The sequence below is a fragment of the Neophocaena asiaeorientalis genome, unplaced genomic scaffold (genome assembly GCF_003031525.2).
Source record: "Neophocaena asiaeorientalis asiaeorientalis breed wild unplaced genomic scaffold, Neophocaena_asiaeorientalis_V1.1 scaffold85, whole genome shotgun sequence".
Taxonomy (NCBI): Eukaryota; Metazoa; Chordata; class Mammalia; order Artiodactyla; family Phocoenidae; genus Neophocaena; species Neophocaena asiaeorientalis.
Genome location: NW_020174301.1, coordinates 5,374,084 through 5,393,394, shown reverse-complemented (window position 1 = coordinate 5,393,394; position 19,311 = coordinate 5,374,084). Strand labels below are relative to the sequence as shown.

The window sequence follows — 19,311 nt, the reverse complement described above, 5'->3', positions numbered from 1 at the left end:
ATATGCCTGCCGATACAGGGGACATGGGTTCGAGTCCTGGTCCGGGAAGATCCCACGTGTCGCGGAGCAACAAAGCCCGTGCACCACAACTACTGAGCCTGCGCTCTAGAGCCCGTGAACCACAACTCCTGAAGCCCGCGTGCCTAGAGCCCATGCTCCGCAACAAGAGAAGCCACCGCAATGAGAAGCTTACGCACCACAACGAAGAGTAGCCCCCGCTCGCCGCAACTAGAGAAAGCCCGCACACAGCAGCAAAGACCCAAATGCAGTCAAAAATAAATAAATAAAATACACAAACTTATGTAAAAAAAAAGAAATAATGCTTACAGTGAATTATATTTCTAAGACTTATATAACCATTCCTTCCTTTAGGGAAATGGTTATTATGGTAGGGTGGAAAATATCAATACATATAAGGCTCACCCAGAGGGATTTTTCAAGTTATACATTCCCCCTCCACAAATATTCTGATATATTCCTTTTTGTTCTCTCTCTGGAATCAATGCTATAATGAACCACTGACTGCTGTGTGTCATATCCTTTTGTATGTTATGAATTCTTATTTTAGATTTATCAGGGAATGAAATGTTTCCAATTACAATTCTACAAAAATATAAGACAACATTTTGTTTAAATTACGTTATTTATTTTTAGATCATCCCTCTTAGTCCTGCATGCATTGTTAGCACAAAAAGTTGAACTTGATCACAACCTCCTTTGAAGAGATATTAGGTACATAATCACCATCTGAAGAGTTTCTTCACAGATGGCCCAAGATTTCCAGGCCTTGGTAACACTGTCAGTAACCTATACAATGTACAATAGAAAAATTTACCAAATATCCTTTGTTTAATGTAAACAAGGCGGGAGGCAAAACAGAGTATTATAGTAACACTATTTTACAGGGCCCAGAAATATGATGATCTATCATGTTTCAACACAACAAGTGTCACAATGACATGCATATTTTCATTAATTGTACAACCCAAAATAAAATTACCATATAAATTGTGATTTTAGCACTTCACTGTAACTTCTGTCAATACCTATAAACTTCATAATTAAATGGTAATTGTATATTAATGCAATAACTTATGGAAATATGTTACCATGAATTATGAAGTAATTCCATAATTTGTGCCCCGTAAAATTAAGTGTAATAACCTTCACACTAGCAACAGTGTCAGCAAGCTAAGGATTTGGTCCTTACAGATATGTACACACATGTACACACATGTACACACACAATAATGGACAATTAAACCAAAAAGCTATGAATCCACTCATAGCTTATATATTGCACAGACAGATACATTATGAGAACCTTACATAGTCGATGTGAGTACTACAATGATAATTGGCTGGCTAAGGACACATTTTGAGTTCTATCACGTAAAGAATGTGGCTCATTACTAAAAAAAATAAACCCAAAGACTACACTGTTAGAAAGTTAAAAAAAAGAATGTGCATGCCCATTTACACCAGTGTGAAGCAAGGCTAAAATTCAGTTCGGAATTTGTCATGGCAATCGATTGCTAGGGTGGTACTGCCCACTCAACACAGCGCACGTCAGTCACTGTTTTGCAAATACTGAGGAACAGAAATAGCTTCTGAAAGACAGTACACAAATGGCTAGTCATGGACAATGTTTCACCGACAAATCCAACTCACTGTGAGAACTTGTGCTGGCTCTAGGTCTGAACTAAACACGAAGAAGAAAGGAAGGAAAGACAGTAGCAAACTTAGAAGAGAAACAAATTGTATCTTAAGCTTTAGCTGATTACAAATCAAAGTCATTACAATAACTTAGGAAAATAATTATCTTTTAAGAAGCAGCATACACACACACAAATATGAATTAAAGCTTCTCTGAGCTTGGTTGCATGGATTAGCCAAAAGGTCCTACGGTGAAATCAAGGATAAAATCGTATTTGGTTTGAGAGGTAACATCATTGCCATTACACCTATCGAATGCTGCAAAAACATTAAGAAATATCTAATATCTCTTAATGGTCTATTTTAAGTACACCTACATCAAAGTAGACTACAACTACATCTAAAAATGAAGATGTTGCAGCATTCCTTCATCAATAAATACAGCAAACAGAAGAATGCTTTCTTATCGTTAAAAATCATTTAAAGAAAATCATGCACAAAGTAACTATCTCCCACCTGTTTTTTCATTGTTTCGCTCAATAAATTTCCTAGAGTGAGCTAACAGAGATTTGCATTAAATTAGAAATTTAGTTTTTTTTTTTGTTGTTTTAACAGTGGTAAGCATTCTAGAGCCAAGAATATTCATAATTTTCAACATTTTGTTGTTAATAAATAGCAAAAACTAACTATAAAATAAATCAGAAAACAAATACAACAAAATTAGCAGTAGGTGTAAAATATGCTTCTATACACACGCTACACGATGTATAGATACAAATATGCTACACAAAACAACTTCTTAGAACGGGCAGCTACAGTTCCTTTCAGGCTGGAAGGTTTGCCTAGTCTGCTCCCCCGAATATCAGTAAATGAAAAGGTAAAGAGGAAAGTGCCGCTGCTTAACATTTCAACTGAAAAAATAAAACAAAAACCCAAGGAAGCTTAAAAGCAATATTTGAGTGACAAGTATCACTTAAAGGAAGAAGAGAAAGTGGATTAGCAAACGCCATTTTGTAAATCAAGTACCAGCATGCTGTGCACAGCGCAGCTCTGCCAACTACCCACATCACACGTTCCTACACACATACCCATTCACACATATACCAATTTACCCAAGTTCTTTCATATGTAAACAGGTCAGACTTGCTGGTTTGTTTTAAAATCTCTTCAGAATGATTTAAAACAAAAGACTGAACAAAATGGAAAAAAAAAATGTAAACATTCAGGAGGCCATTGGCATTTTGATTGCTGCCACCTACACGCTACCATGCATTTCAATAAGAAAATCAAATTATAAAGCAATTTTCAGAGAGGGAGGGAGAGAGAGAAAAAAAAGGGTCTCAACCCAATACATGTTAATTAGCTTAAAAAATACTATTTTAGTAAACACTACCAACAGTGGGCACATATTCAACATTGTTGCAAAAATGACAAAGTTTAAATAAACTGGGACCCATACATGAAAATCAATCACTAACGAGGCTATGTGCACAAGAGAGTAAAAGAAGGTTTCTTTAAAAAATATATATATATATTAATCAAGAATTTCATTATCATATTAAATTGTTATTCTTAGAAAAGCTGAAGAAAGTTAATGGTGCTCTACACATGTTTATCTTCTATTATTAATTCATTTGATGGTTCCTAAATTGTATTTTTTTCCTCACTTACAGTTTTTTTCAATATTTTGTTTGATAAGAATTCTGACCTTAAAAAGTTATAAAATTAGGTGTTTTTTTTTCTGCTACTTATTAATCCAAAAGAATATAAGCATTTGAGTCCCAGAGAATGTCAAAATGCCTTGCTACCTAAAAGGATGTTAAATTAACAGAAATATCATCAAAGTCATGACATCAGAAATTTTGCAGCTTTTCACACAGGCATTAGAAATGCTTATTTCCTGAAGTTCCTTTGATTGTATCCTGGACTCAAGGATGTGCAACTTTATATCTAGAACCATTACGATAAAGTCAACATCACACAACATTGCACTGAGCGTCCACTCAGTGGGTTCTGAATGGTTCTGTCCAGTTTACAGCAATGCTTCATTTAAAAAGGCTTTTTATCCTCTTGTGGCTGGGTGGAACTGAGGCTTTTTTGATGAAATGCATACAACAGTTCTGTTCCCTTGGTTACTTGCAAGATGCCGTTTATGGTGTGGAGGCAGCATGGTATTTCACAAAGGCGATGGCCGCCAGCTCCTTACAGAACTCTTCCAGCACAATCACACCCTCCAGCAACGTGATGTGCTCGATACTGGGAAGGGAAAGCAGGCAACCAGTCAATCGATGCAGGGTATTAGCAGATCACCAAGTTTTGGCAAAAGTTTTAGATAAACAACATGTAAAACGCTGACTTACATAGGGCCTTCAGGTTCCAGACCAAGTAATCGCTTTCTGACTAATAGAAGCTTGGGAGTAAAATCTTGAATACGCTGGATTCGAACCATGAGGTCTCCAACAACCTGTGTCACAGGGACAAAAGGAGCTCAGTCCCTAAACACCTCCATGGGGATTTTCAGGATAAAAAAATACTCCATTTCCTATTACTAAATGAAGACTGTCACTTTTCACTATTCACATAACAATCTTTGACAAAGGACTCATAGCTATACCTTAAAATACAGAAGTTATATATACCACTTAAAAGAATGAATCTTTATTCTCCACACTCTGTAGTAAAATAATTATTTCTAAACAGTAAATATGTAACATTTTTTATTATGTGACACTAATTACACACAATGATATTACGATGCTAATTGGTCAGATTTATCAATCCTAGAGAACATAACAAAACTGATAACTCACCCTGACGATTACAGAGAAGAGAGATCTACAGCCAGAAGCAAGGTTCACATAAGGGTCCAAAAGGTACTCGTGTATGTGTGGATGAGGGAAGAGAGAAAGTCTAGATAACACTGATGTTACTTGTAAATTGACATCATATGGCTACGGAGAAGGAAAAACCAAAAAGATATTTGACATTATGTATAATGTATATACCTGAGCACTTAATTTACCATTTCCATTTGTCTTCTTAAGAAAAAGGAAAATCTACCATCTCATTCCTCCTGCTACATGCTCTTCTACAATGAAAATATCTATAACTAAATTAGCTCTAGCTCGCACCACCTTAGTCAAAGTGCATATATCACAGTCCTAGAACTTAAAATAAAAGGTATGCACATAAACATACAGAATAAAATAAATATATAACAAAGTCAGAATGTCTGTTTTATGCAGGTGGTTTTATGTAGTAAAATAGTTCAAGAGGTCATCAAAACTCACCAGAGTCATATGTAATATTAATTACAAACAATAGAAGACATTACATGTAAGACCAAAGATAGAAGGGAAGGTATTAAAATCTTTTATAGTAGTCTAGTTTTAGAAATGATAATCCTCGTCTCTTAAATTATTCGACTACTGCCAATTACCAAAAGCATGTATACAACAAAGTCATACACCACAGAACCCTGTCAACAGAATGAAAGTACTTGGGGGTGGAAATAACTACCATATGCCTCAAAAGTGAACGAGAAGATTCAAAATCATGATTACAGACAGGGATCACCTCCTTTACTGTGCAACAGCATTAACTCTTCCAAAACAATGTCTGTGGACATCTGTGTATACTTTTTTGTATGTATCACAATTTTACTTGAATTCTGTTTTTTAATATTTAATCTGTTTATTCTTCGTAGGAAGCAGCTTGGAGGTGCTTTACGGAGTATGTGTCAAAATCCAAGCAAAATGCATAATGTACAAAAAGAGTTGCTATTATTGTGCCTAGAACTTTCAACAGAAATCTCTCATCCCTTCCAGTTTTCTTCTTCTAAGCAGCCAAAGGCAACTGACTGGCTGAAACAAAACCGACTTCAGTGAGAAGGTTGGAAAGAACCTAGGTGACTGGATGAGTGAGAAACAGATGCTGCAGCAGGAGCAAGGGAAAAGTGATTCAGGACCAAGTTGATATTGACAACAGAATCTGAATGTTTTACCCTCATTCACTGAGCAGCTTTTAAGCCCTTGACCGTAATGAATACCAATCCAGAAGTGAATATTTGACATTTAAAGGACAGCAAATGCTTGAGCACGTACCAGAGGATATCAAAGATACTGTTATTTGAACAAAAACTCAAGTCCTGTGCTAAGGTCCAATTTTAGTCTTTTTTGCTTACTCCTAGATACATGAACACAGATTTTCTGAAAGAAGAAAAAGTACCCCTAAGTCACTCTTATTCACAATCTAGCCTTAAGCAAGATAAATGAAAGGAGATACGATTCACATTAAACGTAGTCTGAAGGGCATCTTTTCCTACTTGATAACATTTGCAACAGGATAGCCTTCTCCAAGACTCAGTTCAAAACAAACAATGAATTCACATTAAATTGTATTTTAGGCACAAAGGAAAACATTTAAAAAAATCTTTAAGAAGAATGCATTTGGTAAAATGTGGACAAAATCATTTAAAATACAACCTAAGTACAGTATTGTATGTGACTTCATTTCAGATGGTTCAGAGTTTTAGGTCACTAAATTCTGCCATTTACAGGTACTTAAATAAATTGAGAAAATTTGGCTTCAAACAACTATATATTACCACTTACACTCTGTGTTTTCTCTACATGGTGTTTGTTAGTTTGGTTTTAAGCTTTTTTTGAACAAGAATCTATATCTTTGGTTGTTTAAGAAACTTAAGGCTGATTCAGATTATATTTTAAAAAATTTGTTTTAGAGTCTTTATTGAATTTGTTACAATATTGCTTCTGTTTTATGTTTCATTTTTTTGGCCCGGAGGCATGTGGGATCTTAGCTCCCCAACCAGGGATCAAACCAGCACCACCTGCGCTGGAAGGCAAAGTCTTAACCACTGGACCACCAGGGAAGTCCCAGATTATATTTTAATGTTGTGAAAATGAAGATAAATTTCAGCTAGATAGAAACTGTTCCACCATACTCTGAACTGGTCTTTACTTCACTAGTCTCTTTCTCCTACTTTAAAGTAGTAACTTTAAAACAAGCTGGCCTTTTAGAGGGTTGCAAACAGCAACTGTTTGTATCTATTCTTTTGAATCCCTCCCATTTGTACTTTATACAGTATTCACCTGAAATAAAAGTTAACCAGATTTTTCTGACACGTTAAAGTGCACTTGGCCCATTTTTGATTGAGCTCACCCTAAATACAAGATCTGAATTTTGGGACAATAAACTTTGACTTAAAAGCATACTGAGGGCTTTCCTGGTGGTCCAGTGGTTAAGAATCCGCCTGCCAATGCAGGCGACATGGGTGCGAGCCCTGGTCCGGGAAGATCCCACATGCCGTGGAGCAACTAAGCCCGTGTGCCACAACTACTGAAGTCCACGTGCCTAGAGCCCGTGCTCCACTACAAGAGAAGCCACCGCAATGAGAAGCCCGAGCACCACAACGAAGACAACAGCAACTAGAGAAAAGTCCACGTGCAGCAACGAAGACCCAACGCAGCCAAAAATAAATAAAATTAAAAAAAAAAAAAAAAGCATACTGATGTCGGACTTCCCTGGTGGCGCAGTCGTTAAGAATCCGCCTGCCAACACAGGGGACACGGGTTCGAGCCCTGGTCCAGGAAGATCCCACATGCCACAGAGCAACTAAGCCCATGCACCACAACTACTGAGGCTGTGCTCTAGAAGCCCGTGCGCCACAACTACTGAGCCTGTGTGCCTAGAGCCCATGCTCTGCCAACAAGAGGAGCCCCCGCTCGCCACAACTGGAGAAAGCCCACGCGCAGCAATGAAGACCCAATGCAGCCAAAAAAAAAAGCATACGGATGTCACCTGCAAACTCAGTCGCAACCCTTTTATTAAAGGCCAAGTATGTAGATGGTCAAAATAATAAGAAATAAGTCAAATTTTAAAAAATCTCAACAACTTGATAGTCTCGGAAATTTCTTATAACACCTGCGTTTAACAAGATTTTATATTTTTTAAAGTATTTTAAATTGCTTTTTTTTCAGATAATTCTTACAAGCAAATCAAGTAATATCAACTTCACTTTAACAATAAGAAAATGTGACAAACAGCTAAGTTTAGTTGCCCAAATTCAGATTTTTCACCGTCAGAACAGGGACAAGAACTTGGGCTTCCCTATATTCTCCCTGGTATTCTTTACATTCTGCTATGGACTTGCGTTTTTACTATCTTTTTAAAATCACTAAGGTTAAAAACAATACTAAACACACTATATTTTTCAAAAATTAACATTGTGACAACACAACAGTGTCACGAATACCTGATGTCATAACTTCTCAATTATACATGCAGAAATTAGCTACTTTATTAATTATCCATAGTAATGTTTAATCCCAGCCTGGTTACCCTGATCCTACTGGGGTATATATGTACCAAGAAAATACAAGCAAACATCACCTTCAGCAAAAACATTTAGAAAAGAAAGAAAACGAAATTAAACCAAGCACGCTAGGCACACCAGGACTCATGATTTTCTCTGAGATCCGATTATAATGTCCTTATCCAAAAAGGCTTAGAAAATCAAGGGTTTTAAAGACAGAAGGTTTGAGGCTAGGCTCCACAGCCCACTAAGTCACGTGAACTGAAACTAAGGATTCCTCATTTATACAACAATACAAGGAACTGTCTTGCCTATCATTCAGGATTCTAGGAAGAAGAAGTGAGACACTGTGTATGAATCGATTCTGCCCTGTGAAGAGCTATCTGGTGAACGAAAAAGAACTGTAAGCATTTCGGGATATTCTGTCTCCGACAGAATCCTTTTGTGTCAGCAAAAAATGCTCAAGTGTGATGAGGATTCAGAGAGGATCTTTCCACTCAACTCAGAAACTACTTTTTAGGACTTCCCTGGTGGCGCAGTGGTTGAGAGTCCGCCTGCCGATGCAGGGGACACAGGTTCGTGCCCCGGTCCGGGAGGATCCCGCATGCCGCGGAGCGGCTGGGCCCGTGGGCCGTGGCCACTGGGCCTGCGCGTCCGGAGCCTGTGCTCCGCGGCGGGAGAGGCCGCAGCAGTGACAGGCCCGCGTACCGCAAGAAAAAAAAAGAAACTACTTTTTAAAATTTAGATTCCTTGTTAGTGTTTTCGGTCAAAATTTCTAAAGATTACTGACTTAATACTGATTGTTAATGTCTCTTCTGTGTTAGTTTAATCAGATCCAAACTATGCCAAGAGAACCAGCACAAAAACACAACATACTGATGAGCCCCATTACCTGGGAGGTTTACACAGCCGTGATGCATTACAGCGTAATACCTTCAGTAGCTGGATTTAAATACTTTGGTTGTTAAGTATTAAAAACCAATCAGCAAACAATGAAACACTAGAAATTCAGCACATGTTGTTAGGAGGTTAAAAGAAAAAAAGGACTTTACTCTGTCTTTATTGATTACTATCAGAAACAGTGCTGACTGAAGTCCAACCCAGTGAAACACTTCTTATCATTTCTTTATTTGGCTTTCTGGTTATTGAAGACAGCCTGCTTGTGGAGTAAATTTCTTTTATAACTCCCTACAGTCACATAAACATTTAACTAAAATGCTAAAATGAACAAGTACTTTAATATACAGTTTTAAATTAATTCTAAATTGGCTAACCCAGTTTCCATGTTGAGGCAAGTTTAATGCCAGATTGTTTTACTTCAAGTGTCCATCCCAGTGCATAAAACATTTCAAAACTCTATCGTCACTTTGTATGTCAAGGAGAGACGGAGAGAGGGATTCTATTGATATAATCCCAAATTCAGTTCTCCTGACAATCAATGGGAGAGACAGAGCAACCTACCGGCCAATGGTGATTTTTATTTACCTTGGAATAAGTAAATTAACCTTTTTTAAATTGCATCTCCCCATTTGAAAATGAGTATATTCACAAGTTCTTTGTCTGAAGAAGCAGGTTCATCTGATACTGTCCCATCATTTTAGTGAGACCAGAGCTCTCAAGATTCGATTTGAAATGACATTTAAGGTCTTCTGAATTAAACCTAACAAGTTTCACTCTACCTGTATCTGTACTAACTACAAGGCTTTCTAAGAAAGCGCTCCCGGCACCGCCGAAAGGCGTTAAGGTTATTAAGACAATGACCTACAATGAGAAGTCAACATACAACTCTGTAACAGCTGTCAGGCCAAATAAAAGTTGTAACATAATGAATGCATCAGAAACCCACCAGCTGTTGGCAATCTAGCTTTATGAAAAAGTCATCTAGTGGAAAAAGAAAGCAATAAAACTACCTGACTGAAGATGTAAACTAAGATGTGAGCAGAACTCATGGTGAATGGTAACAAAATAATATGGAAATTAATATTTTAAAACTTATTACTAGGCTTCCCTAGTGGCACAGTGGTTGAGAATCTGCCTGCCGATGCAGGGGACACGGGTTCGTGCCCCGGTCCGGGAGGATCCCACATGCCGCGGAGCGGCTGGGCCCGTGAGCCACAACTGCTGAGCCTGCGCGTCCGGAGCCTGTGCTCCGCAACGGGAGAGGCCACGACGGTGAGAGGCCCGCGCACTGCGATGAAGCGTGGCCCCCGCTTGCCGCAACTAGAGAAAGCCCTCGCACAGAAACGAAGACCCAACACAGCCATAAATAAATAAATAAATTTTAAAACAAACAAACAAAAACGTATTACCTGATCAAGAATTCTTCCCATTCTGTCAAATAAAACTTTCAAAAAATGACCTTCAAAGAAAGCTGCTTCTAAATTGCACTTTTCCAATGCTTTTGGAGACCCAGGCCACTCCCATCTTAAGCTGACAGCACAGTAGTCCCGGAACTAGCGAGAAATATTTGGATCATTAAAGAAGAACTGAACAAAAACAAATGGAGATTAAATAGAAATAATTTTCCCAAATAGGCATAGAAATCTGCTTGAATGCTAAGTGTCTGCTAGTGTGAGGTGCCATGGAAGAGGGGAAAAGGATGACCCAGGTAACACACTGACTGGAGAGAGGCACAAGGTCAGGTCACAACCACCAGTCCCAGCACCTTGATGCGAAAGCAGGCAGATTTTAACTTTACCAAAGTACCCCTTTCACTGCTGAGCTTATGCTCTTTCCTTGAGAGGAGTTCAAACTTTTACTTATTCTTGTCACAGATTTAGCGAGTATTTAAAAAGCAAAGCAAGTCTTAGCCACATTTTCAAATCTATTCTAAAATATATATCATATATAAAATAGGGGAACAGATACACAGCACCTGAGAAGGCAAACCTGACTTTGCTACGATGTGTTTAACCCAGGCACGTTGCCATGACTGCCAGGAGGAAACAGGGCTGCTCTAAGTGTCGTCCGAAAACTGTTCCCTACCACTGCTCTTGAGACGAGTACAAAAACTAAGAGCAAGTTTAGAAACTTCTCTTGCAATTTCACTGAGTAAATTTTACATCTGTTCAATCTATAAAATAATCAGGGCTTGTATTTTGTGTTTTTTCTTTTCATTTTTTTATATTTTACAAAAGCATTGGTCAGTGACAGATTGGAAATAAGTGGAAACTGGTCCTCACTACACAGTTTATCAGCAGGATACACAATATGGATTTTTATAAGCACAAGAATATCTCTTATAATAAAAAGAAAATTTTAAAGGCTTCCCTGACATGTAATTTACTTGAATTTAAACAAAAGAAATTTAGAGCATAGTTTTCTTCCATATTTTCTCCCTTTTCAGATTTTCCTTATTCAATAAAGCAAAATTACCTTATCATCTCTAGTTTACAAATTAACTGAGATTAAAACATATTCTTACACAAAGCACTAACTTCAACTTTTAAAAGAAAAACATATTAAAAATGATTAAAAAACAAACTTCTTCAAGATTTTGAGTTTTAAACTATTTGTCTTTCAATAGAAAATTTTCTTTATAAAACCACACCCCAATATTAATAAAGCATTTTTATATTAACACTTCCGAAATTCTGAGCTAGAAAGTAACAGTGTAAATTTTTTCTATTCTTTTTGTGTCTTGTCAAATATTTCTGAAACAATCATAACTGTATTCAGAATATGGAAATGAAACATTACAGAAAGAATCAAAGCAGTTTAAAAATCCAATCAGTACTACTGAGGTGGGTACTACTTTTATTGCCTCTATTTTATTGTTACATGAATGTACTTGCATTACTCTAGTTATTCACATAGTAATGTGGACTTGAATTCAGGCTTAAAGCATCATGAATTAACGATAAGCGCATGCAAGTTAATTATCAATAAGAGCACACTTCAACCCAAAGGATTTAAATGAAAATTAAATGTATATTTTTCTGACTTGAGACATTTCAAAATTTGGAATTTGGTAAAAATGTAAAATGTTACAGAGGGGAAAGATGACTGAGAGAAGGCCATTTAATTTAATAACTAAGAGGAGACCTTTGAGAAAGTACTTTCAGTGAGGTGGAAAGCTGGGATGCAAGGGATGAAGAGCCAGCACTTGTGAATTACTGATGAGTATGAACAGTGAAGAGGAAAGGGTATATAGCCTGTGGGCCATGGTGGGCGGTGGGTAGAATTATTTAAAAATCATGTTTTAGATTAGCAGGGGAAAGGATTTGGGGGACATATAATTTCAAGGGCAGGAAGAAAGGGAAGAAAAGGAGTGGGGTGGTGGGGAAGGGACCATAAAGAAATCTTGAGATAGAGACACACAGTTAGTGAAACGCAAAGTCAGGTCACTGGCAAAAAGTTCAAGTGGTGAGAGTGGAGTTCAGGTCTTGCAGAGAAAGGGAAACCTTTGGAGAAACGACTGTGGGCAATGTGACAATGTGTGTGCATTCTTATTAGACTGCGTGTCAAAAACTAGTTACTTCTCTTACCTGCCTATGAGCATCTCGGAGGTAGGTGTCATATCCAGTGCCCTCAACATGGTAGGATGATTTTGCTTCATCCGGTACCAGACAAAGAAAACTTAAATGAAAAAATGCCATAATCAATAATACGAATACTCTCCCAATTCAACATCTCTATATGTGTTAAAATACCTAGCAATATCTTCAGTTTAGCCAAGTATTAATGCAAATGGAAACTTGAAAAGTAAAATTGTATATTCGTAAGTACTTAATCTTGAATCAGCACTACAATTCACTGATTAAATACTGTCATTATTTTAAAGGTTTTATTTAAAAATTACTCATTCCACTAAGAGTAGAATCAAGCACAAGAAGACTTGACTCTTTTTACATTACAGGACAATGATTGATTGCCGTGAAATTTGTTAGTCTCAGGAACCTGGCTTTTAAGTAACTGAACCTTCGATTTTCATGCACCCTAAACCGTGCATCTTACACCACATGCAGTCTTCTCTAAAGTCACCTCCCAGCACCAGGCATAATCAGCGACAGGATTGCAAAGGAAGGAAAAGAAGAAAATTGCCGGGAAAGGGCACTTAAAAAGAAACAACAACATAAAAACGCTAAAAAAGAAAAAAAAAAAAAAAAGGAATAGCCCTCGGCTTAACACATGTGAGTACACGGCTAATAAGTTCAATTTGCCAAACTGGAAATTCTCAGTGCTGTTCCAACTGGGAATTACTTAAAATATTTTACATTAAAAATAAGTAGAGGACCTTGAAGATTTATTTAACCACTACTACGCTGGAGCTTTTCTCTTTTGTATGGATCGTTGCCCCTAGGCCGTCACTAGCTACATAAGCATTTCAAAAAGCTGACATTAAAGATTTTAAAGAAGGGAAGACTGAATTCATAACATATCTCTATAATGATCAAGGAGCAGAGGTATTACATTGTTATAAAAATAAGTAAAAGAGATGTAAGTCAAATTAATATAGCAACTCACCTATTTACAATTTTATGGACTTCAGTTTTCCCATCATTTTTGGGGTGGTCTGGAGAAGCAGGAGGTGAAGAACTAAGCCACTCTTGGTTTGACAAAGTGTTATCTGGTGAAATGTCAGTAAACAAAGGATCTTCTTCCAGATCTCTAAGTTTAATTTAACGATGTATAAAAAAAAATTTTATTATAGTTTCTAAACCAAAAGATTCTCTGCTATGTTCTTAGAAAACATTACATGATTTTGCTAATACAAGAATTAAGGAATGAATGTATTTATATTTCTTAGAGAAATTAACATTTTATACTAACATCAAACTCAAGGCTATAATGATTTTGTTAGGTTTAATGACTATATACTGCCACTTGTAATTTAAAGGGACAATAAAATCAGGACATCTAAATTTTATCTTTAAAAAACTTTTAAACTGTTAGAGGTATTTTTTTTAAGAATAAGGAAGGGAAATAAGAGGGGAGAAAATTATGATTCTATATGAAATGCTGAACTCACAGAGTTGGACAGAAACTTACACTGCTCCTGCTATTAACCCATTCTCCACTACATCTTTATCTTCTGGGCACACAGGTTTATATTCTGTATAGTTTCTTTCTTCAAGATTTCTTAGGACCAAGTTGTAAAGAATGTGCTCATTGGGTTTTTGCAAAAGATGTTCAAACATTCTTAATGTCATTATGCTTATCTGAAACCCAAAATGATAAAGAGTAACTGAAAAATAGTTTAAACGAACTATTCTTCTTCACGCTTGCAATTTTCAAAATAAAAAGCCACATAAAAAAAGGGGCTATATTCAAAACATCACAAGTACATCAAAGTCAGTATGTCAAAGAATCTAAGTCCAATTCTAAACCCTTACATAGCTTACCTCATCAGATATGTGATCACAATGTTCAATTAACCTATGTCTTAAAGGATGTCTGCTGATTTCTGCCAGAGTTTCTGGTTCCCTCTGTTCTCCAAGGATGAAAAACACCATTTCTTGAAGCAAAATGTCAGAGGTTACTTGCCGAACAATGCGATGAAGCAGAGCAGTTGATGTCAGAATCCCCATCTCAGAACTGGCAAAACAAACACGTAATTAGTGGGCAAAAATAACATGAACACAGTGATTTTTTTTTTTTTTTAAGTAAAGAGGCCACTCACGTTTGCATTAATTGAGGTTCCATAACACCAATAAAAAATCTTTCATGAACAGCTTTGGCAAGAGCGACAGCAGCAGTCTAGAACATAGTTTAAGTATCATTATCTTTTTTTAAAATGGGAAAGAGATTAATTTATAACATCAGTTAAGCCAGTTTGCACTCTCCATCTGAATTAATGTGAAAAAAAAACTTGCCTACTGACCATCTTGTTGATGGCATATAAACCTAGATTAGACATTAGCTATTGGGTCCTTTACATGTTATCTAAATTTCCAAGAACAAAGACAAACAGGATAAAAATATTATCCCAGTCACTTATTGTATTAACATCTCCCCAAAGAGGAGAAATGGAGGGAGGCCAATGTTACCTTGTGAAGGGTTATGCTATAATACTTAAAGAAACATATGGGCAGAACTTGAACTTCGATTTATTCCAGAGCTGTAATACACACACACACACACACACACACACACGCACACACAGACATATATATACACTTTTTTGGGGTTTATTTCATTTTATTTATTTAACTGTGCTATCCTAAGACAATTAAGACGTATTCAAAAATATAAATTGAGGATCCAAATTTTACTTAGTTGATATTTACAGTTTTAAGTTATCAGTAAAAAACAACAAATATTCAAACCTTTTGTGCTTCCTTTATGAGTTGATCACAATAATCAAACCAGGAGAGAAATGAAATTAAGGCTCGTTTTCCTGGAAATGCGGAAGCATCTTCTTTATGACTATATGAGTCCAAGCTACAGGACACAGAAGAAATTTGAAGTCCAAAGTTATCCGAAAGCACTAATCCAGTTCAGTACAAAAGGGGAGATGAAGGCATGTGAATGAACACACAGTATATGATACATTTACACAGGCGACGCTGGATGTCAATCAGAAGAGGGTTTTATAAATAAAAGCCACAGGTAAGAGAAAACCTTTTAAATGAAAGTTGTGAATAATTTTCACTCATTAAGTGGAGAGAGACTGAAGCAGAATGGAGCTGCAGCAGAAAAACTATTGAGATAGGTCCTCATATTTCCACCATAAATTTGACCAAGTAACAGAAATGAAAAGTCGGAGGTTCTCAGCCACTAGGATGGAAGGAAAGAAACATAAAGAAGGAACTGCAAGAAGAAATAAATGGTTTGCTTCTCTTCCTGCCTTAAAGTACCACCCAGTAGTAAAGTTAACAAGTGAGTCTGGCAGATGTTAACAGAATACAGGGTGGAAAAAAACAAGTAAGAACCAAAGCAGGGTTAAAAATGCACAGAGAAACAATAACAGGTTATTATGTCAAAATGTTAGACTGCTTACAGGTGGTGGGATTATGGGTAATTTTATTTATGCTGCTTTACAGTTTTTAATAACTTATAAATGTTCCTCAGTAATCATATTTTCATATGAGAATCAAGGGGGGAGCCCTAAAAGCTAGGGGGAAGGGGTGAAACAAAGAGGTAGGAGGCAAGGTTCCACACAGGCAGGCCATGAACTATGAGACTGCCCCAGGGGCAGTGGAGCTGATTTATAAAAGAGAAGATCCCTTCTCTCAGGGTTTTTTGTTTTTTAAAAAACATAGTCAGATGGGCTTCCCTGGTGGCGCAGTGGTAAAAAAAAAAAAAAAAAAAAAAAAAAAAAAAAATATATAGTCAGATAAAGTTATTGATCTTAACACAGTTAAGGTCATAATTGATCACTATTAACAGAGGGAAAATAGCTTAACTATGTAACAGATGGACTGTTCCCACGCCAATTCATTCCTGATAACAAATTTTAAAACAAGCCTCAAAACACAATCTTGTTTAATGTTCACTAGCAATGCTGTATTTTTCAAAACTAAAGATTTCTATCATTGCAAAATGGAAATGGATTTAAAAGCGTAGGTTTAAGAAGTCACTTTTATGGGAAAACAGAAATAGCAGCTCTTACCCCCAGTTAATTGCTTCCACTGTTTCAATATCTAAGGGGTCCACTGACTGAGGTAGGGCCTTGTACAGGGAGGCCAGCCTGTCTGTGAGCAGTTCGCACAAGCAGGTGCTCTGCGTGAGGCACTTGACGGCCGCTGGCTCTGGCAAACTCACTAACAGCATCAAGCCCTCGCAGGCTTTCACAGCTATTCGGCCATCCTGAGGGGAAAGACACATACCTCTTCAATGCTTGAATTAGACATACATCAGTGTGTTTGGAAAAATTCAACTTAAACGGATTTAAAGTTTTACACCAAAATGAAAATAGATTTTTTTCTCTATGCAAATAACTGAGATTATGTTAGAGGGACAAAAGGTAAAGCAGATGACTCACAGGACTTCTAGTAAGATTTAACAAAGAATTCACTAAGTTGTAATCCTGGTTTGGACGAACAACTGTGGCCTCTGGCAGTGCAGCGATGCTGAGGTTGTCCAAGCCTGTGGACAGATCATCCATCTGAGCACGAGGCTCGTCTTCTAACTCTGTGTGCTCCATTCCAGAAGCACCAGACGGCTCCTCTGGCCGACAGGACTGTCCTGTATCTGTTGACAAGGAATCTTGACCTTTTAATACATCTTCTGAAGTTGCATTTGGTGCTCCTTTAGAAGCCAGTGATTTAAACTTGTTCTGAAAAGGAATACATGTTTTGTAAGATTCACGGCAAAAGCCTCATGTAACAGAAATCATATTTTAATGAGTTTTTCTATAATTAACATTCAATATCTAGCCACTGTAGCAATGGATACGTGTTGTGACAAATGAAAACACCCAGACTTAAACAAACTGTGTTTTAGATATTTTAAAATTACACAGGTGTTTCAGACGTAGAGAATGGACTTGAGGACGTGGGGAGGGGGAAGGGGAGGCCGGGACGAAGTGAGAGAGTGGCATGGACATATACACATTACCAAACGTAAAATAGATAGCTAGTGGGAAGCAGCCTCATAGCACAGGGAGATCAGCTCGGTGCTTTGTGACCACCTAGAGGGGTGGGATAGGGAGGGTGGGAGGGAGGGAGACGCAAGAGGGAGGGGCTACGGGGATATATGTATATGTATAGCTGATTCACTTTGTTGTACAGCAGAAACTAACACACCAGTGTAAAGCAATTATACCCCAATAAAGATGTTAAAAAAAAATTACATAGGCATTTCTGATACTCTTCAGAACACGATGTACAAACTGTTTTACACCGACGATAAACAACTGTTTTACACCGACTATAAACAATGAACAACATTAGCGATAACTATTTGACTACTACTGAAAACAACTGATGTTAGTGAGGAAAAAAAAGATTCAAGAAGTTTCAATTGCAGTTAACTGTTTTCTAATCACTGGGCTACTAAAAATACATTGCCCCAATGTTGACTCTTCTAAAACCAGTTTTCTAAGAAGATTTTTCTGTTTTTTCCTTATACTTCTGCTCTGTAAATATAAATCAACACTCTGAGGGCATTCTTACTCGTGTTTTTGAGGATAAAACTAAGATTTGCTTGAAATATTGTGACCCTTCCCCCCACCACATACACCCAAACACAAAAAGAAGCTAAACTGAAGCAAATCTTTAGTTTCCAGGTAAAAGTATCTTGCTTTGCATTTAAACATAAGAGCAAAAGTCAAATCACTCACACAAGTTAGAATTCATCATAAACCCGCTTCTCTGCAGGGCCTATCAGAGTGTTGCACCCATCACAGCAGTGCATTAAATGCTGAATGAACTCAAAGTTCTACTTCCAAAATTGTATGACAGTTATTATAAATCACTTTTATTACTATTAAAAGTAGAGTTTAGACCAATCTTCTTGAGAAATTGAGCTCAGAGCACATATATTAAAGGAAAACAATGCTGAGGAACTCCATGAACATCCCAAACAACTTCCGTATTTCCTATAAAGTCAATTCCATATCATAGTCTTTATGAATGTAAAATACTTTATTCCGCCTAAAATGTTAATAGTATTGTTGGGAGTGGCATCTGGGATAAGAATGGCAAGAGGAAGAATAACCCTAGAACAGCACTCACTCCCTAGTGTTCCTCAAAGTGTGACTCAGGACTGTCGGCCTTGTGGTCTTCTGTGGGGCTTGATAAAAATGCAGATTCCTGGGTCTCACCTAGACCTGCAGAATGAGAATATCTGGAGGTGGAACCTCCAAGGAATCTGCATTTTGAAAAAGCTCTGCAAGCAAGTACAAACTCTTCATCCTGCCATTCAAAGCCTCTGACAATTCCAACCTATCTGTCTAGGCCCTTTTCTTACCACATGGCCTAATTAAACTATGTGAACACACCACAGACTTTCATATCTTCACTCCTTTACTTATGCTCACCCTTTCCTATCTAAACAACTGTCAAGGCTCATTTCAAAGACAACCGCTTCCATGCCGCCTGTCCTAATGACCAGGGCCGATGTAATCTCTTCATCCTGTGAACATTTAGGGGGCATTAGGGGGTATCTTTCTTATGATACTCACCTTACTCTACCTTAGATTACAGTATCTGAACATTAGTCTTACCCTCATCACCAGATTACAAACTCCTTTAGGGCAAAAATGTTTCTAACTTATCTACTATCTGCACTTAATTCACAGCAAATGTGTCTATTAGCTGATATAAATGAACAGAGAGATTAGATTTCAGGGGATACATGCTCAAGAACTGCAAAGTACTTCTATTACTGTTACTTACCAGTAATAAAGCTGCATTTCTCTAAAGATTCATTCATTC

General features: G+C 37.2%; 1 protein-coding gene across 2 annotated transcripts in view; it reads right to left on the bottom strand.

Moving 5' to 3' along the window:
* Positions 1 to 624: 624 nt before the first annotated feature.
* FHIP2A (FHF complex subunit HOOK interacting protein 2A) overlaps positions 625 to 19,311 on the bottom strand; it is a 28,058-nt gene continuing 9,371 nt past the window's right edge. The window contains exons 5-16 of one of the 2 annotated variants that reach the window (XM_024755964.1): positions 16,917 to 17,210; positions 16,545 to 16,741; positions 15,259 to 15,373; positions 14,613 to 14,689; positions 14,335 to 14,527; positions 13,982 to 14,151; positions 13,457 to 13,600; positions 12,478 to 12,568; positions 10,300 to 10,443; positions 4,467 to 4,607; positions 4,017 to 4,120; positions 625 to 3,912 (exon numbers count right to left, since the gene is read on the bottom strand). In XM_024755964.1, the coding sequence (XP_024611732.1) occupies positions 3,807 to 3,912; positions 4,017 to 4,120; positions 4,467 to 4,607; positions 10,300 to 10,443; positions 12,478 to 12,568; positions 13,457 to 13,600; positions 13,982 to 14,151; positions 14,335 to 14,527; positions 14,613 to 14,689; positions 15,259 to 15,373; positions 16,545 to 16,741; positions 16,917 to 17,210 (1,776 nt within the window). In that variant the 3' untranslated portion in view covers positions 625 to 3,806. The remainder of the gene's footprint in view (positions 3,913 to 4,016; positions 4,121 to 4,466; positions 4,608 to 10,299; positions 10,444 to 12,477; positions 12,569 to 13,456; positions 13,601 to 13,981; positions 14,152 to 14,334; positions 14,528 to 14,612; positions 14,690 to 15,258; positions 15,374 to 16,544; positions 16,742 to 16,916; positions 17,211 to 19,311) is intronic. The other variant, XM_024755965.1, reaches the window with a different exon arrangement.